The sequence below is a fragment of the Aotus nancymaae genome, unplaced genomic scaffold (genome assembly GCF_030222135.1).
Source record: "Aotus nancymaae isolate 86718 unplaced genomic scaffold, 86718_ANA_hifiasm-v0.15.2.pri h1tg000006l, whole genome shotgun sequence".
NCBI classification, from domain to species: Eukaryota; Metazoa; Chordata; class Mammalia; order Primates; family Aotidae; genus Aotus; species Aotus nancymaae.
The window spans coordinates 41,179,786-41,200,472 of NW_026988417.1; the positions used below are offsets into that span (position 1 = coordinate 41,179,786).

General features: G+C 39.4%; 1 protein-coding gene across 9 annotated transcripts in view; it reads right to left on the bottom strand.

The window, feature by feature from the left end:
- ATP8A1 (ATPase phospholipid transporting 8A1) overlaps positions 1 to 20,687 on the bottom strand; it is a 241,625-nt gene that overhangs the window by 19,010 nt on the left and 201,928 nt on the right. For 8 of the 9 annotated variants that reach the window (XM_064366745.1, XM_012474960.2, XM_012474964.2 and 5 more), the window contains 3 exons: positions 17,360 to 17,421; positions 15,361 to 15,417; positions 13,743 to 13,850 (listed from right to left, as the gene is read on the bottom strand). In XM_064366745.1, coding sequence (XP_064222815.1) covers positions 13,743 to 13,850; positions 15,361 to 15,417; positions 17,360 to 17,421 — 227 coding nt within the window. The remainder of the gene's footprint in view (positions 1 to 13,742; positions 13,851 to 15,360; positions 15,418 to 17,359; positions 17,422 to 20,687) is intronic. The other variant, XM_064366750.1, reaches the window with a different exon arrangement.

Here is a 20,687-nt window from a genome sequence, read left to right on the forward strand (position 1 = left end):
CAGCCTGCTAGGTGTCCCCCCGCCTTTTCCCTTTTCCCTGTATAACTATTCTCAACAGAGCTCCCAGAGCAATCCTTTCGGAAGTCAGATCGTGACTCCTTGGCTCAACCCTCCAGAGACTTGGAGAAAAACTGAGAGACTTTACAACTGTCTCCTGGCCCTGGGTGCTCTGCCTCAGCCCTGTCTCTGAAGGCCAGCTTGCTAGTGTGTGTGTGTGGTTTTTTTTCTCCAACTTTTAAGTTTAGGGGTACATGTGTAGGTTTGTCACATAGGTAAATTTGTGTCATGGCAGTTTGCTGTACAGATTATTTCCTTACCCAGGTATTGAGCCTGGTTATTTTCCCCGATCTTCTTGCTCCTCCCACCCTCCGACCTCCACCTTCTGTAGCCCCAGTGTGTGTTGCTCTCCTGTGTGTCCATGTTTTCTCATCATTTAGCTCCCACTTATAAGTGAGAACATGTGGTATGTGGTTTTCTGTTCCTCCGTTAGTTCGTTAGGAATAATAACATTTTTACTAGTGACTCCCTCCCTCATTCAGCTTCCACCACTCTGCAGTCTTCAGGCTCTCAGCATTTGTCTATTTCCATCTGGAATTTTCTTCCAGATAGCCTCAGGTCCTGCTCACAAAACTTCAGGTACAGTGAGGCCTTGTGTGACCACCCCACTGAAAACAGCAGCCCACCCCTCCCACCCACCCCATCCTCTCCCCAGCGCTCAAGCCCTCCAGAGCATTTAACACAGTACAGCCTGTGGTATAATAGACTTATGTTTGTATATTTTTCTTCTCCAGATTATAACCTCCTAAATGCAGAGATTTTCTTTCATAATTGTATTTCCAGAAACTAGAATAGCACTTTGAAATATATTTATTGAAGTATGTTATTGACTTAATGACTCTGTTACTAAGTTATTGAAAAATTTTAATATAAAATTTAAAACTTCAATTTTCACTGATATGAGAAGCACTCAAAATAGTATAATGCCTCTATTTTCAGTCAGACACTAATCTCTTTTTCTGCATTTAGAATTACTTTCCTAGGCTAGATTACAATCAAGAGGAGAAGGTGTACTTTTTATTCTTTCCCCAAATGGCTCACAAATTGGGAAGAACTGACAATTTAATGATCCTTCTATTAGAGAATGGTATGTTTACTTATTCAACTTTTTAAATCCTTCTCTCATTTTTGTCAAATTTTCTAGTTATCTTTCTACTAACCATTCACATAACTAAGGTTTCTTCTTGTTGTTGCTATGAATGGAACCTTTCATTTTTCTTTGCGTAAAAAGGCTATTTTATCTTTAAAGATTTAGGGCTTTTCCAAGGGAGTTAGTGAGATAGAGAAAATTCCAAAAGTGGCAAGTCCATTATGTATTTCTTAGGATTTGGTCAGGTATGGTGTCAAATCCAAGAAGTCAATGGTTCTTTCTGGTTCTGATCCCTCTGAAACAACCTAGTAGTATAACTCTTCAGAGATGATTTGTGCCATGATCCCTGAAACATACACACCTCCCACACTTCTCTTTTTAAAAGCTATCTGCCATAGTCTGAGGTAATTTAACTTCTCTTGTCTCCTCCTAGGTCTCAGTTAACCCTTCTGGTCTCCTCAGGACACATCTTCTTCATGAAATCATCAAAAAAAATCTTCAATGCTTAGCTTCAAGTTTGCAGGTACTGTTTCTTTTCATACAAGTTTTCTTAATTTTTCTAACTGAATTGTGGCTCTTTCCTCCCTGCTATGCCTCAATGCTTTGTCTATGCTCTATTAGTGAGGTATCTCTTTGAAGAAGGTGTATTCTGTGTTGCTGTATTCCCATTTCAGTCCCATCTCACCCAATCTCAGTTACCCATAATAGACTCTTTTCTCCTCCAGTTCCTTTTCTCAGTCAACCAATCTCAGTGGACTGGAAGATCTTATTCATGGAATTTGAGACTCTACGGTTACTCTAGAATAGCCTGAAAGCTGAAATCCACAACTTTAACATCTATATTTTTATAGCAAAGATATTCTAGAGTATCTTAAAGCTAAAATCCACAATATTAATATCTATATTTTTATGGCAAGGTAGAAACATATCAGTAGAATGCTAGAGGATTCTCTGCTGGCAGTGCTACCACTGATGTATGGGAACTTCACATTGATTCATCAAAATCAACTCTGCTTTCAGACACTGAAAAGCGTCATTAGAATTTGAATTTGCAAACACTTTTGAAAGTGTCTTTGTGTTCCAGGCTGCTGAAATACCACGGTGGGACACTGCAGAGGTAATAAAGTTGTTGGACTCTTTCTCAGGGGCCTGAACCTTCCAATCTGAATTCATTATGGTAGTTGAGTGTGGGGTTGAAGTGGGTGGTAGACAAGCATCCCTGAGTCAGTAGTAAGTGGTGAATTTGCTACCTTGTACTTTAATCAGAGACAAATTCTAAGCTCATATGAAACTTGGTATGAAGAGGTGAAATCCTACTCAATCCTTTGGTAGCTACACATCTTGGGTAGTCTGACTCAAAACTTCCCTCTGAGAAAGCCTAAAGACAAAGGAGTGCAAATGCCAAATTCTCTATTCTGGGCCTTATCATTAGGAACTAACTTTGCTTTCTCTTATTTTAGCTGAAAAAAATTCTTGCAAATTTCAATTATATGATATACATTCATGTCAAAATATAATTATCTTCAAGACGTCCTAGTTTATCAATAGCATTTATCACTTCCTCTGACTCAAAGCTTTATTCTATGGCTCCTGGTACTCTGGAATACTGTGTGGAATACTGTGTATTCTGTAATGAAAAGCTGTCTGCCATGACTTACAGTAATGATGTTAATGACATTCAGGTAACTTTTTGTGACCTGGCCTTTGCTCAACTTTCTGGTTCTAGTTCCAACCATTTTCTGCCTTGGTAACACCAAACTTGCTCGATGCTTGGGCTGTTCTCTACCTGGAAGGCTCTTTACACACTCACCTTCCTGGACAGATTGGGGAACAGTAGTACCAAGATACCTTTCTGAACAATAGCTTGTCGAGCACTCTCTTCTCAGTCCCTGTGCACTGTGATCATAATAGGTAGCATCTTATATCCTAATTGTCTGTGAGGCTACTCCATGACAAACAAGCTTCTCACAATGGACTCCTGAAACTTTTGATCCCGACACCCCAGTGTAGGCCCTGACACATAGGCACTCCATAAATCTCAGTTGAATTGAACTGAATTGGGCTCTTATATGGGATGTTCACTTTCTCCATAAAACTAGACATAAAACTAAAGCCAGAAAATAACTAAAGAGAAGGGTGTTTCAGATAAACATCAGTATGTTTACAATTATTCTCAGCAGCTTTTGATTAATCAGAGACAAAGAAAACTCTTGGTTTGGGTTTTCCCAAACAAACAAACACAAGTCTTAGAAAATATGCAAATTAGATACCAGCTCACAGCATTTATGTGCTTCTTTCCCTTGGACATTTCTCTGGGGTGATGAGGAGCTGAAAAAGGGGTGATCACCTCATTGAGTTCAGAACCGATATTCAATCTAGCCATATGATACAAGAAACGACCTTTGCATCTCTTCTCTGGCAAGAGAGTAATAACAAAATAAATGATTTAAAAAGGGGTTTAGAGGGAAAGGAGGAAGAGCTAGTTGGGACATGGATCAATCAGAACTTAATTTTTACAAAAAAAACTGACTATATATTAATGCATACTGAGAACTAAAAATGCAAAAGAAAATTGTCTTTCTAAAAAGGCATCAAGAGCACTAGAAAATGTGCAGTTCTGAAACTATTTTCTAGGAATACAGTTCCCAGAATAGTGAAGATAATTAAAAACAGGATTTGTTTTATTTTAATCTTCATTATTGTCCTATTTAAAAACTTTAACAGAAAAATGAGAACAGTATTGGTAAAAAAATTTTTTTACTAGGAGACACAAAATTTTAAAATGCTATGACGCTATTATGTTATTAAGTTGTATGAAACAGGGCATGTCATCTCAATGTTACATCATTCTTATAGGTTTTTATAATTTTGTGATGGTTCTGCATTTTAGCTTTATAAAAAAACTTTTAAAAAGCCATCTCATAAAGCATCAGTTGTTTGATTACAAGTAATTCAGTCTGTAAAACACAATAACCTGCATTTCAAGACTGTAGAAAGCAATTTTTAAAAACCTCAAAACTTCAAGAAGCACTTAGCTAAAGAAAAATAGCTATGGTGAAACCCCGTCTCTACTAATACAAAAAATTAGCTGGGCATGGTGGCGCGTGCCTGTAATCCCAGCTACTCAGGAGGCTGAGGCAGGAGAATTGCCTGAACCCAGGAGGCGGAGGTTGCGGTGAGCCGTGATCGCGCCATTGCACTCCAGCCTGGGTAACGAGCGAAACTCCGCCTCAAAAAAAAAAAAAAAAAATAGCTATGATATGGCTTACACAGAAAAACTGACTTCCATGGCTGAGACTTTTAGTTGTCCCTCAATCTATTCAATCTATCTCCTTTCTCTGTCTTCTTTAGATGCAGTCACTTTGGTCCTTGGCTGGACACCTTTTCCTCCAGCTCAAAGGCTACATCTCTCTGGCTCTCTTATTGCAGCTACTTGTGGCTATATGATTAGCTTTTGGTCAATGAGATCTAAGTAGAAATGTATTGGTAATGTCTAGGAAGGAGCCTCAAATAGAGAGGGCTAATCCTTCTTCCCTCTCTCTTGCTAGTTTTGGAAGGTTGGTAAAATGGCTAGAGCTCAGGCAGCCATTCTAGACTCAAGAAGAGCATTTCATGCTCAAAGAACAGCAGGTGCCCATTCTCTAAGGCGGCAATGGGACTTCCCATCCAAACACAAAGCCCGTAACTGCCTCAGAGAGGGCTGGAGAGAGCCCTATGAGGTGGTATCAGCAAGGTGGGCAGTATACTACATGAGGAAGTACACTAAGGTTGGCAGTACAGTAAGTTACAAGAAACCTAGTCTCTGATGACTGTGCAGATGCCATACCAGTCCTGGACTGCCTGTCTCCCACATGACTTCTTTTACATGGAAGAGAAATAAGTTTCTATCTTGTTTAATCCACAGTTACTTTTTTAAACCCTGAAAAATATGTCATAAAGTAACTTGCTTTGGATGATCCATGCTAGGGAGCTTAAGTGATAACTTTGAACAAAACAGCTCAACACCACTGACGATGCCTTTACCTTACTATATGATGGAATGTAAGAATTATGTCCAGTTACGAGCTTTATTGAAACAGATGGCACAACGACTTTCATACTTTCTTTTATGAGTATTTCTGGCCTGTCATTCAAACAAAAGGTGTGGTGGTTCCTGAACTGGAATGCTGGGCCTGGAGGGATTAATAAACTACATTAGTGATATGATTTTCCTAAATTGTGCTGTTACCTATTTTATCCAACATAGTAAATTACTTTTTATATGAGGAATTTTCTGGTTAAAATCATCTTTATTCATCTATCAGCTTTTAATTACCTCCATAGCATGTGGTGATATATTGATCTTAAGACCAACCCTTGTTGATGAGGTGGGGCAGTGTTATAATACAATGGAGTTTCATCTGAGATGACTGTGCTTAGCCAAGTAATCTGGAGGGAACAAGTATGCAAAATTCTGACAGATGTTCTTCAGTAAGCCAATGACTGTGATTCCACCCAGTTAAACCTGCCATTGGTCACGGTCCTCAGGCCCCCAACAGTAAACGAGACAGGCAGAGACCTTCTCGTATATAATCCCGCCCTGGCAGAGGGCAGACCACCCCTCTGCCCACCTCACTGACCCCACCTCATAGTGCTCTCTCCAGCCCTCTCTGCTGGAGTCACAGGCCTTGTCTTTGGATGGAAAGTCCCATTGCTGCCTTAGAGAAGGGGCACCTGCTGTTCTTGAGTGTGAAATGCTCTTTTTCGTATGCCAAGTATTCCTGTATCATGTGAGTTTCAGCTTAACTGTCCCAACTTCAAAAAGACCTTCCTAGAACACCCATTATAATCCTGTCCCCTATCATATCTATTCTGTGTTCTTCCCATCACTTATTACTTTGTCCAATTTATCTTTATTTATTCCTCATTTAGTTATTTGTTAACTGGTTTGGTTCCTGTTTCTCCTTCCCATTCCCTGGCCCTCTCAATTAGGCAATGGGGATCCTGCCTAATTAACCTAGTATCTAGGAACAGTGCCTGGCACCAATTAAGTCCTCAACACAATACATACTTACGGAATAAATGAATGTGACAATGAATTGATTCTAGAGCTGAACAGTTAAAGCTGTGCCATACCAGGAGCAGGCTTCCTTCAGCTTTCATCCCTTGCTCATCACTGTAGCACGTGGGTACACCATGGCCTCTCTCTGGTTTATGACATCAATGCCCCACCATTAAGCAAAGGGATCCTTAAAGACAAGGACAATTCCATCCTTGCATTCTCCAGTGCCTAACACAGTCCCTGGTGCACATTAGACACTCAGTCTACACTTGCTGTATATTGCAGGCAAAGGTGCTGTGGTTACAAAACACAATGCTGGTTCTCGTAATGGCTCTAAAGAGAGCTCTCACCGTAAAGTGTGTGCAGATGTCCTGATTCATGATGACATTTGTCATATCCATGTCTCCCTTTCCCTCTTGGCATTTCCATATATACTTCTCTTCACAAAATGGGCTTGGAAGTGGCTCTTGGCCAGCTGCCTTCAGAACTGTGAAGGTCTGCCTGTCTTGTTTACTGCTGGGGGCATGAGGACCGTGACCAACGGCAAGTTTTACCGGATGGGCTCACAGTCATTGGCTCATTGAAGAACATCTGACAGAACTCTGCGTACTTGTTCCCTCTAGACTACTTGGCTAAACAGTCATCTCGGATGAAACTCCATCATATCATAACACTGCCCCACCTCATCAACAAGGGTTGGTCTTAAGACCAATAAATTACCACATGCTATGGAGGTAATTAAAAGCTGATAGATGAATAAAGACGATTTTAACCAGGAAATTCCTCATATGAAAAGTAATTTATTATGTTGGATAAAATAGGCAACAGCACAATTTAGGAAAATCATATCACTAACGTAGTTTATTAATACCTTTCCTACAGGAGTGACACCAAAGGGTTCAACAAAGATTTTTATTGTTTTTCAGAAAGCCTTTACAAACCTCAATCAAGAGATCTGAAATTCTGTAAAACACATGCTTGTTCCTTAACTTCAATTTCCTTCAGTAGTTTTATAGATCCCTTAGGCCAGGGAGAGAAGAAACAGATGGTGCTTGGGAGGACTTTACAGTGCCTGTCTGCAATGCCACAATAAATTTAAAAGTTTTGCTGATACTAAGCTTCTGTTATTAATCCTGATATGAAATGATCCTTGCTGTAGCTTGGTTTTTTTATTTTTTAATCTGGTTTATTAATCATTGGCGAAACTATTTTCTCCTAGAAATTCAAAAAATATCCAGTAACATCATTTAGACAAGTTGGAAAAGCAGGCCAGCATATGTTTATATAACATAGCACTTTTCCCCAGGGCCTACCTTGCCCCATAAATTGTTGTACTGGTGTGAAAAAATACAAGTCAGGTCTGAAAAAAAAAGTCTCCTCTTAAATCACAACCATATTTGTGAGAGGAGAGGAAGACAGCGACATATTTAAAGTCACAGCCAAGTTCGTCACACTAGTTTCTCTCTATTTTCCTTTCCTAAATGATTTTATTGTTGCATTTTCCGATTGTCTACCTTACCCCCACTGCCCCAACCCGCGATATCATAATTCCTTTTGAAGAGTTAAATATTTCAATAATTTATGATTCTGGGACACTTGTTAATCATTATCATTTAATCATTACTATGCGTAGAGATGTAGAATTACCATAGGGAAACAATGTGCAGAACTCTAGGAAGGAATGTTTTCCAAATGGGAACACCCTGCCCACCAACAGAACAACCAACTCTTGGCTGAGGATACAGTCACTGAAGTCTGCACTAAACTCTGAGATATTTGGGGATATCTGGTCACTACAGGCATGTAGAATGAGTGGAAGCAAAAAGGAAAAAAGCTATCTGACACTGTGAAAAGAACTCCTGGGCAGAGACAAAGCTGAAGATGGAAATATTATATGCACATGATGACTGGTCAGTTCATCCACCAGATGCAACTAAGTACTTCGATGGGTGGCACTGATGCTAGAAGGGCATTAAACCTTTAAATTTGATAAGTCTGGGAGAAAAGCCATAGGGAAGGGGAAAGAAAAGATGAGAGAAGGAATGGAAAAGGAACAGACAGGAGTGTGCATGGTGCATCAGAGGACAGACTCAGGCTGGGTTCACCCTGTAGTTCAGACACTCTGAAGCTGTTTGACCTTCAGAAAGTGATTTAACCACTTTGTGTCTGTGAAATGTCTAAAAGGATGTACCTTACAGTGTGGCTGTGAACATTAACTGAGTGACCACATGAAAAGTGTGTCTAATAGTGACTGGCCCTTCATAAATGGGGCCTAGTATAGCTGGGTGGCAACCATTCATTTTCTAATGATGTAGGATGACTGAGTTTTCTATTTAACGAAATATGTCCATAGTTTATAACTCATTGTATTTATGGTCTGCCTCCTTGCACTAGAAAAGTGAGCCATGGGAGGGCATGAGTTTCTGTTTCATTCAGGACTGAATGTTTATAAACAAACTATTTAGTTGTTTTTAAAATTTTTAATGAAATGGATATTTATGCTAATATTGCTGTTAAGAAGAGGCAAGAGGCTAGGATATGAAGTGAGATGAAATTCTCTAAATAGGTTGAGGGAGTCATGTGGGTGTTGAGAAGGGGAAGAGACAGGAGCACTTTCATATCTGGCTAGCTTAAGGAAATTGTTCAGGGCCCTGCAAAAAGCGGGGAAATAGCAGATGGATTGAATGCAAGGAGGATGGCTACAAGACAAAAAGAGTTATCACCTGAGTGTCAGGAACAGCCATGAGATCCAAAAAGAAGGTATTAAATTCCTCAGGATGTTAGCAGAAACCAATGGGACTTGAAAAGAATCACTTGGGTTAAAGTCTCTGGGTCACTAACTATTTTTTTGCTTACTACACAGATTTGAAACATGAGTTTAACAAAAACAAGGAATGTCTAGCATCAAACACAGTGCCTGAAGAACTTAGTAGGACACAATAAATTTGGCTCCCTTCCCTCTCCAACTTAGGGAGCAAGGATTTTCCTTCAACACGTTGAGAGAAATGGCTCTGTCTCTGCTGCAAAGATGACCCAAGAATATAAATTGGAAATGACTATAAAGTTCCAATTTCTGTGTGAATCTGCGTCAAGCTGAATATAGAAGCATGAGACCTGTACCTGTAAGTTGCTGAATTTGTATAATTTGCACCCTGAGATCTTGTTAACTAGAGCAAAATAGTCTGTGTCCTTTTAAGATATTTCTCTAAAGTGGACACAGTAAAGAGAGGCATAAAAGAGAATCTCAATCTTAGGAATTGGAAGGTAAGCTCAGAGGCATAGAATGTAGTGCTGATTAAGTATCACAGTGGCTGGGAGCTCATCTGCCTGGCCTGGGAAGTGTTAGTTAAATGAGACCAGCATCCTGTTCTGCTGCTGAAAATCTTCATATGTTGGAAAACACAAGATGTTGGAAAGATGTACTTATTTGAGCTAAAACTGCTTCTCTATAACCTCTATTTCACTGTTTCTCATTTGTTTGTCTAAAACACATAAGCAAGCAAAAAATGTTATTTGCCAATCACTTAACACTCATTTATGGGGCATTAGGGGCCCCACACCACCAGGTCTGAGTGAATGAGGAAAGAAATGAAGACACAGTGGATGCTCGAGAAAGTTTAGGCATTCTGAAACAGTTATTGCGGCACTGATGTGGAAGAAGGGCTGAGGAAGAACAAGACCACTGCAATGTCTATAGAGAGGAAAAGGCAGAGAGAAGAAACATGGAGGAGGTAGTGCTGTCAAGAAAACAGAATACGGAGATTTTTTTTCCTTTACAAATCCCTGAAATACCTGCGAGGACTGAGAGTCCCTTTGGACTTCTAATTTTCAGAGCAAATACCACGAATTCCTCTTAGCAACTAATATCAGAGAAGGAGCACAGAGCAGCGTTTAAGGTAGCAGACCTGGTGATCAGACATCGAAGTTGAAACCTTATCTCTGCCACTATGAGTGGGAAGTCAGACAAGGTTTTTAACTTCTCTGTGCCTCAATTTCCACACCTGTAAAGGGGTGAGTATGGCAACTCGTTTGTTTTGAGGATCATGTGAGCTACCAACAAGCACACTCTCCTGATGTTCATGGCAAACACAATAGAGTCTGCACCTGACTTCTCCTCTGTCTCCTCACATCCAACCTGTCCAGCAATCCTATTGGCTCCCTGTTCAAACTATATTCAGAATCCAACCACTTCTCACCACTGCTGCCCTCCTGGCCCCACACACCATGATCTCTCACCTGCTTTATTGGAATAACCTCCTAAGCAGCTTGCAATACAAGAGTCAGAGTCCTACTGTGAAAACAGAAATCAGGTCCTGACACTTCCCTCTCAAGCTCCTCCAGGGTTCTTTTGATCTGACCATGAGTAAAAGCCACAAGGCTGTATAGGAAACACAACTGAAAATATGGCTCTTGGTTCCCCTTGACTGCTGTACTTTTCTCTAGGCACTTAAATAGTACTCATTGTGTTTATGGTCTGCCCCCTTGCACTAGAAAAGTGAGCTATGGGAGGGCATGGGTTTCTGTTTCTTTCAGGACTGAATCCACAGTGCCTAGAACAGTGCTACACACACAGGAAATCTCAATAGCTGTTGGATTGACTGAATGAATATATATATGTAAAGTCCTTACAGAACTATCTGGGCTAAAGTAAGCATTCAATATTCATGAGGAATTATTGCTGTTATTCTTCCCAGATCTTGTTTGCCTTTTTATAGACCTCCTCCATTCAGTCAATGCCCCTTTAGAACGACACAGTACCTCACTCTCCAAAACATCTCCTGAACCAGCACAGAGCAGAACAGGACTGCTATTCTCTGTCTGCTCCACCTCTAAGAGGTACCATCCTGGAGACCCTTTTTAAGCTGTTGGGCAACCAAAATATACTTACATACAAAATTAGTTAATTATTTAGTGTGGAAGGAACTGCTGCCAAATCAACACAGGAAAGGACTGGGATCCTGGGGATACGGTCTTTGGATTAGATACTTATGACCCAGTTAGTGGTAGTGACAGAAATTACCTACACTCTGCATCAGGAATCCTGCAGAACAGCCTCAAGTTCTGGCGGCTGCTCTGGGCCGTGTTTCATTACGTGGATATCATAAAACATGTCAAGGCAGCAGATGCTAATATTTAACTTATGTTGGCATTACTTATAATAACATATTACTCTATGCAATAGATAATATATGTAATGTACAATATATGAAAGTTAACAGTTGAATAAACTTTAAGACAGTTGGCCAATTATGTGTATACCTATAGATATAAATAATGGCACATACATGAATTTCACATTTATATATGTATGTAAATATGCATATATATTTGGGTATATTCTTAAGAATTTTAAGATTAGAAAAAGGTAGACCTAAGAGTAGTCACTTCTTCCTGAAATTAACTATGTTGTAATGTAACATAATTAGTGACTCTATACCTATAATAAAAATGTTAAACACTGAATACAGCTACAGCATTTTTTGGAACTTATTAGCCTAGTGCCCAATAGCAGTAAATGGAGATGATTTACTCTCCAGAATGTGAGTGGCATTCTCACTATATCCCTATATTGGCATTGTTGTGAGGCTCATTTTCACACACACACACACAGAAACACACACCCACACACACACATACACACACACACATAGCCCACCACATCCACATCCATACCCACACCAAAATGCTTTGGGAGCACTAAAGTACTATGTAAATTTAAAGTATTCTTCTTTTATTTGAATAAATAAAACAGACTTACATTTTGGACATGCTAGTAAAGTCTACCCTACAGCTAAATTAATCCATTTTCATATTTTCAATGGAACACCAGCTATTTAAACGCTATATTCAAAGTAGCAGTAGTAATAACAAGAAAAGAACCTCTGTTAGCACTTCCCACTGTATATGAAGTGAACGGAAATTTGATGGAGTACTGACATTCATTTCAGTTTGAATTAAACACAGTATCACCATGAGTCTCAAGAGACGATATTAAGTTTTGTGTTTGGGTAATACTGGGAATTCTATAGGCAAGGGTAGAATTATATTTGGTTGGCAAAAAGCCAGTCAAACTTCACACTTGTCCTAGAAGTAGGTGGTCAAAACCTCAGTTCTTGTCATCAAACCTATTGGCAATACTTGCTTAAACCATCTGGGTCTCAAATCTTTTGTGTTATTCATTTTGAAAATAAAATAAACATTAAGAAATGAGATAAAGGAAGGCAAAGACTTATGTCTAATGAAAAAGGTATCAAGTTAAAATCAACCTAAGGGAAAAGCAGGTCCAATGAGACAGAGCACATCAAATAAAAACAAAGAATAGAACTGAATTTTCCAAATGTCATCATCAGATACACACACATGCACACACTTTTTTTTCCTTCAGTTGTATTCCTTTATTTCAAGAAAAGGACTTAGAAACCAAGATAAAGAGGAGATCCACTCACAGCTGTCTCCCTGTTCTGCTTAGAATACATGTTGTTAAATTTCTAGTTTTCACAGCATATGTTTCAAAAGAAGCCCTCACTTTTTGTAGAGGGAAGTACATACTCCTTGATATGTCTGGTTTTGCTGTAATAGTATATGATGCCTCTCTCTAATAAATTTAACCACAAAATTTTAAAAATGTGTCTGCATTCTGCTAATTTATAAAAAGCAGGATGCTGTCAGATAAAATTTCATGAAAATGATCTATAAACCAGACTGTCAAAAGTGAAAGGTACTCAGGCAGTACTTACGGGCAACAAATACATGAAAACCACTGGAAAGGGTTCCTGTGACTGCGGTAAAACAATGTACTGTCACGGAGCTCACATTACCTTGATTTGCAAGTTACTGTGAGGTCACAGGAAATCCCAAAATGTTTTCCACATTTTCTTTTATACATTTTATGTCAAATTTCCTGCAATTGAAATCATAAACCCTCCTACTGCTGGAGTCTCTTCAGAAGGAATGGAGATCTTTTGACACTCCCCCATGAACACCTAATAACTCAATTCCTACCAGTGTAACAAGAAACTGAAAGACAGAATTGAAAATGGACTATGATAAGGCTGAAATGTCAGATGCCCTAATTCTTTCAAAATGAAAACCAAACTGATGTCATTAGGACAACCTAAAAAGTGCATTTAATCTAGTGACAGCAGACTTTCCTCTAGAATAAGAGATAACAGAAGAAATGATAGACTGTCCCAAGACAGAAACTCACCATTTCCCCAAATCTTTTATTAAAATGTATATGTGGCCTTATGGGGTAATTTAAAAATGGCATCTTCTATATGGATATTCTCAACGAGATTCAAGCTCCCAACAACCATATTTTATTGTCCTGGCTATGTTTATGAAAGGATAAGTCAGATTTAAGTAAAATGTTCAAGTTTAAAAAATATTCTCTCAAGATTAATCACTCAAAACCGTGGAATTTAAGAAAAGCTTTTAAATGGTCAAATACTATTTTAATATAAATCAACAAGATGGAAAATTATGCTGATTAAGGTTCACTAAAATACCATTTTCAAGGTTTTGTTGGATTGGTGAGTTATTAGCACACATTACCTCTCCTGACATATCAGGGGCCATCGGAACGGCAGGCCACAGAGATGAGTAGATTCCAAAAAACACCACCCAGAGTGCGATGCTCCCCCATATAGCTATGTGGCTGAACTGCAGAGCAAGGAAATCTGAGTTAAAAAATTTTATGTAGACCAAGTAAACAAATACTAATAAAACCCTCTCAAATTCCCTTATTAACTTTTTATTATATCCATAAAATGTTATCTGTAGGAATTTCTACATAATTGTGTGTTTTTTGATTGGATATTTAAGTGCTAATCTCTTCCACAACAGTTGTGATATTTGTGGTACTGGAATTTAGAACTGTCCCTCCTCTAGCTTCTTTGGTAGCTTTCCCCTCTTACTCTTACCTTTTTTATCCCTGACCATTTGGAAGCCTGCCTTACTCTTGGTCTGTATGCTGTCACCAAAAGACGTCAGACCCTTGTGAGAATATTATATGCAGGCTGATGACTGTTAAATCCAAATGCCTCGTGCCAATCTTTCCCAGGGACATCAAACTTTAATTTCTTTTTGTTTCCTGGGTCTCTACTGGATGAGGGTATACTGCAAAACTATCGTATCTAAAATGGAAGAAGACTGAGTATTTAGAAACATCTGAGGACAAATCTTTCATTAGTATTTTCAGTTTTCAGAATCACTTCCCAGTGGTTTTCTGCAGAACACCAGTCCTGTGACACCTCTAAGAAAAGAACTGCAGTCTTTAAGTTTGAAGTCTCGCCACTTCCTGGGATACTCATAATATACGACAATACATTAAAGGCTCTGAGAAGTCTTGTGGTAATGCACTTGTTTAAGTTTGTTTAACTCAGTATTTCCCAACTAAACCCTCCAGTTCTCCTTTCCCTATCCCTGACACTCCACAATTAAAAACCTGTGGACTGGCTGGACATGGTGGCTCACGCCTGTAATCCCAAGCCTTTGGGAGGCCGAGGTGGGTGGATCACGAGGTCAAGAGATTAAGACCATCTTGGTCAACATGGTGAAACCCCGTTTCTACTAAAAATACAAAAATTAGCTGAGCATGGTGGCACATGCCGGTAGTCCCAGCTACTCAGGAGGCTGAGGCAGGAGAATCGCTTGAACCCATGAGGCAGAGACTGCAGTTAGTCAAGATCATGCCACTGCACTATAGCTTGGCAACAGAGTGAGACCTCACAACAACAACAACAACAACAACAACAACAACTTACGCCTGTAATCCCAGCACTCTGGGAGGTCGATGGGGGCAGATCACGAGGTCAAGATATTGAGACCACCCTGGCCAACATAGTGAAACCCTGTCTCTACTAAAAATACAAAAAAATTAGCAGGACATGGTGGTGTGTGCCTACAGTCCCAGCTACCAGGGAGGCTGAGGCAGAATAATTGCTTGAAACTGGAAAATGGAAGTTGCAGTGAGCCGGGATCGCGCCACTGCACTCCAGCCTGGCGAAAGAGCGAGACTCTGTCTCAAAAAAAAAAAAAGAAAACAACAAAAATCCTGTGGACTAGGATATATCAACCTGGGATATATCAGGTTACAGTGACGAACACCAAAACTGGAGATAATGCATAAGTAAATGTGACATTTCTTGGTTGTGGTTAGGTATTTTCTTACCCATGTCCAATATGACGTTTCCAATCCAGCTTTCAAACACACAGTTATCACCACAAACTAAAACAGAAGGGGAAAATGTTATTTTATCTCATAAACATGATAGTTCATCAAATGACTGAAAGAGTTATAAAGAACAGACATCTCTGAACCTAACCATGGGACTAGGAGACTGCTGCTTGCTTTGTATGTCCAACTACCAAACAGGTGAATGAGCTGGGCAGCTGATAGGACTGTGATAGGTCAGAGGTGCCCACAGCAGCATCGCACTTCCGGCTTCCTTGCCTCTCCCTCACCTGCACAGCCTGACCCTCCATCCACAAGCTCCTCTGTATGTGTCTGCCTATTTTTTCTGTACAATTCATGAACAGCGACAGCACATGCCTGGAGTTAATTTGAGTTTTCAAGCTTGCTTTACCTTTATTTTAAATCACCCTTCATACAAAAGTCCAACTTTCTGAATTTCAAAGACAAATTTTAACAAATAAAATAACCAGATATTTAGAAATCTAAATGCTTCCTCTGGAACTTTACTTAAGACCTTGCTAAGTAGGATATGAGACTGTCGTTCCTCCATGATATATGCACCCATCTCTGGGGCTTATGCTAGTCATTCTGCAAAAGAAAACTGGGTTTGGATTAACTGCTCTGTGTTTTCCATAGTAGAACATAATTATGAAGTGCACTTGCCGTGGAGTCAGATTATCTGTGTCCAGAACTTTATCACTTAGCTATTGTGGTTAACGAACAAAGCAAGTTACGTCGCCTCTCTGTGTCTCAACTCCTATATGTGTGTAAACTGGGACTGATAAAGCTTACCAATCTTACATTTTTCTTTCTTTTTTTGAGAGTAAAACTCTGTAAAACACTCAGAACAGTGATCAACATGGAATATTACTTATTTATAATAATACAATCTTAAATATTGTTAGTAGTCAAGGAACCTCTAGGCACTTTTGATAATTGTGGTGATGGAAGTGACGTTTGCTAGCACTTGGTCAATAAATGCTTTAAGTGCCCAGTCCTACTTTAAGGCACAGTAAGGGTTTGCACACAGCATGTGCTTAGACACTTCCAGTAAGAACGACTGAGCTTTCTCAGCAGGGCAGCTAATGGCAATTTAGAATATTTGTAGAAATAAAACTTATTAAAATGTAAAAATTAATTTATGTGATCCAAAAATTCTAAAAGAAGAGATTCGGGCTGGGTGTGGTGGCTCACATCTGTAATCCCAGCACTTTGGGAGGCCAAGGTGGGTGGATCACCTGAGGTCAGGAGTTCGAGACCAGCCTGGGCAACATGGTAAAACCTTGTCTCTATTAAAAATATAAAAATTAGCCAGGCGTGGTCCTGTGTGTCTGTAATCCCAGCTACTCAGAAGGCTGAGGCAGGAGAAACATGTGAACTCAGGAGGCAGAGGCTGCAGTGAGCTGACATTGCGCCATTGCATTCCAGCCTGGGTGACAAGAATCAAACTCCCTCTCAAAAAAAAAAAAAAAAGAAGAAGAAGAAGAGATACATTTATTAAAGAAAAATACTCCTGAGACCTGGGTACTTTAGTGTCCCCAGGAGACATCCATGATGTATACCATGATAAATACAGATTTATTTCTACCCACTGCTCTGCTTTCGCATTCATGTTGTATGAGAACAAGCCCCTGGAAACATATTTTTGCTTTTCTTTTACTACTTTGGTTGGTGAGTTGATGCCAATAGAAAGGAGACCCCCCAGCCCCCGCCAGATTTGTTAAAACCTCAATTCTTCTGCTACTTAAGAGTATTGACTTCCTATTATTTAGTTATTTTATTTCATTATTTTTCAAAAATGAAATAAATCCTAGTTATAAGTGCTGGGTCTTATTTCAGTTTTAAAGGAAACTGTAAACAACTCTTAAATTCAGAAACACACATTTTACATCTTACATTTAAATTTAAAAATAAAATAAGCACAGATGAAAGGCTTTAATTTTATAGGTAAACAAGACAAACATCCTGCACTCACAGTGTACACAAAGTTTCCCAGCAGCAGATAATCCGAGGTTTTCCCATTTCCAAATGCAGTACCTGTGCGAAAAGGAGAGAGGCCTATCAGAAAGGAAAATGAGATTCTTTCAGAATCTTTTCAAAGATAAACGCATTCAGAAAGTTTGAATGAAGGAAGGGAAACCAAGAGACACACAATGGAGCCAGAAATGAGATTAATTACAAAAAAAACCCAAACACTAAGAAAGTGCTAACAAAAGCTGCTATAAAGATAGGCCACAAAAGCCAACATTGAAGAAGGAAACCTGACTTGTTAAGGAATTTTCAGAGTCCACCAGATTAAAAACAAACAAGCAAATTGTTCAAACAAAGCAGTAAAGGGCATTCTGGACAGTAATAAAGAACTCAACAATATGGATGAGAGTCATAGGGAATCTTCTTGCTATCTCTCAATAAAGTTGTTGGCATTGGGCCAAAAGGGATTCATAAAAGCAACTCACAGAGGGCCAGGGAACACCAGTGTGATTTCAGGCATGTGGCTCTTTGAGGGTCTGGCTGAAGGTAGGGGAATATTTTAAAGTATTTTGTTATTCTAGCGATGACTAACAAACATGGCTTTCTATTTATTGATTTTTTTAGACAGTCTTACTCTGTCGCCCAGGTTGGAGTACAGTGGTGTGATCTTGGCTCACTGTAACCTCCGCCCGCTAGGTTCAAGTAATTCTTGTGCCTCAGCCTCTGGAGTAGCTGGGATTATAGGTGTGCGTGTCCCCATGCCCAGCTAATTTTGTTATTTTTAGTAGAGATGGGGTTTCTCCACATTGGCCAGGCTGGTCTCAAACTCCTGGCCTCAAGTGATCTGCTGTCCTCGGCCTCCCAAAGTGCTGGCATTACGGGAGTGAGCTGCCTCACCTGGACACCTTCAAACGTGGCTTTAGATGAAGGAAGTGGTGCTGATGTACAAAAATTTCTAGTACTGATAAAATCAAGTGAAAATAAGTAGTAGCTTAATAATTAAATCATTGATGCCATTGAAAAATTTAAAATCCATGGTATGTGTAATGCAATAATATATGCACATATTCAATGTTTATTCAGAGTCAAATATAAAAGGGCAAAATTTATTAGAATAAAGTATGGGATGAAACACAGAGTGGCACTGGTGGGCTGTGGAGACACTGAAGCTTAGTTCTATTACTATTAACAGTTGTGTCATCTTGGGCTACTTATAATCAAACCCTATGGAACTCAGTTTAGCTAAAAAGAGTGAAGCTATTTACCCTGAGAGGGTTTTGAAGTTATAATGAAGTTATGTATGTAAAGCACCAAGCAGTATCAGGTGGAAGGCATGGTTAGCATTTGAATAATTTGGGTAAGTCACTCATTCTCATGCTTCCTGGTCTATGGATCCCTTTACACTAAAAAATTATTGAGGGCCTCAAAAAGCTTTCATGTGGTTCATGTCTATCAACATTTACCAAATTAGAAATTAAAACAGAAAAATAAAAATTATATACTGATTTATTATACAAATAAAACTCAATACATGGTAACATAAATGACAGGTTTTCTGAAAAATAACTATTTTCCAAAGCAAACATAAAAATAAGTGAGAAAACTGGTATTGTTTTACATTTTTACAATTTCTTTTATTTCTGGCTTAATAGAAAACAGCCAGATTCTCATGTTGTTTTGGTTGAAATATAAAAGGGAAATCCAGCTGCACAGAGATATAGAGTTATACAGGGGAAGAGTATTTTAATAATCTTTTCCAATAATTGTGGATAGTCTTTGATACTACATCAAAACTCAACAAGCAGTTTCTTCATCTTTTCTTTTTCACTTTTTTTTTTTTTGAGATGGAGTCTCACTCTGTCACCCAGGCTGGAGTGCAGTGATGTGTCCTCAGCTTACGGCAACCTCTGCCTCCCAGGTTCAAGCAATTCTCCTGCCTCAGCCTCCCGAGTAGTTGGGGTTACAGGAGCACATCACCACGTCCAGCTAATTTTTGTATTTTTAGTACAGAGTTTCACCATGTTGGCCAGGCTGATCTCAAACTCCTGACCTCAAGTGATCCACCCGCCTCAGCCTCCCAAAGTGCTGGGATTACAGGTGTGAGCTACTGCGCCTGGCCAACAAGTCGTTTCTTAAAGAGGTAGAGATAGTTTCTTAAAGGTTGGTTGCCAGTGTGGAATCTGAAACTACATCAATGAACTTTCTGTACTTTATTGCATTAAAATCCATTGGTCTACTTTGTACTTTGTTTTTGTTTTGTTTCGTTTTTGAGATGGACTCTTGTTCTGTCACCCAGGCTGGAGTGCAGTGGAGCAATCTTAGCTCACTGCAACCTCTGCCTCCTGGGTTCGAGAGATTTTCCTGCCTCAGCCTCCTGAGTAGCTGGGACAACAGGTATATGCCACCATACTCAGCTAATTTTTGCATTTTTAGTAGAGATGGAGTTTTGCCATGTTGGCCAGGCTGCTCTTGAACTCCTGACCTCAAGTGATCCACCCGCCTTGGCCTCCCAAAGTGCTGGGATTACAGGCGTGAGCCACTGTGCTCAGCCTACTTTGCATTTTGAATGGATCTTTTACTCATGCATGATTCTGCAACCTCTGGTTCAATCCAGAATGCACCATACCTTGAGACAATCACTGCACTTTGGTATGCAGAAGTGCTTTATATATATGTTAATATTTCCCATTTTCTTACACAGAATATTATTAAGATACTTCAAGTTTTAATAAAAGCATTAGTTTTACAGTGTCTTCATGCACATTCTTAAGTGAAACCTGGTGCATGACCGTGGAGAATATAATGACTAGTTTGCACAGTGGTACCACTGTTTGTGCATGACAAAAAGGTCTGGGGTATTCCTAGGGTCTACAGACTACTCTTTCAGAACTGCTGAGGCAAATGAATAAATAAATATACGGCTACATATTACATAGCATGTGTGAAGTTCCTCAGCATCCTCATCCTTTCAGAAACCAAAAAACAAAAGAGCCCTTTCCCCCTAAAACACTCCTTATTTAAAAATGAAAACAAGGCCAAACAACTACAAAACACTAAACCTCAAAATGATAAAACAGTTCATGCTAAATGTCAATACATCCCTTAAAAAAAGAAAGCAAGTGTTACCTAGTCTTGGCTAGTTTTGATCTCTACAAGCAGCACTCCCGTGAAACTGCCTTTACTGAAGCTAGATGGCTGTGTCGCTTTCCAGAGAAATGCAATGATGGATCTAGGAACTGCTTCTCTGGAAAATGAAGCCACTTGGGAATTCCTTTCAAACCTTATCATTATTAAGGTGTTTCAGATGCTATCTGGTTTAAGCGACTTTTGAT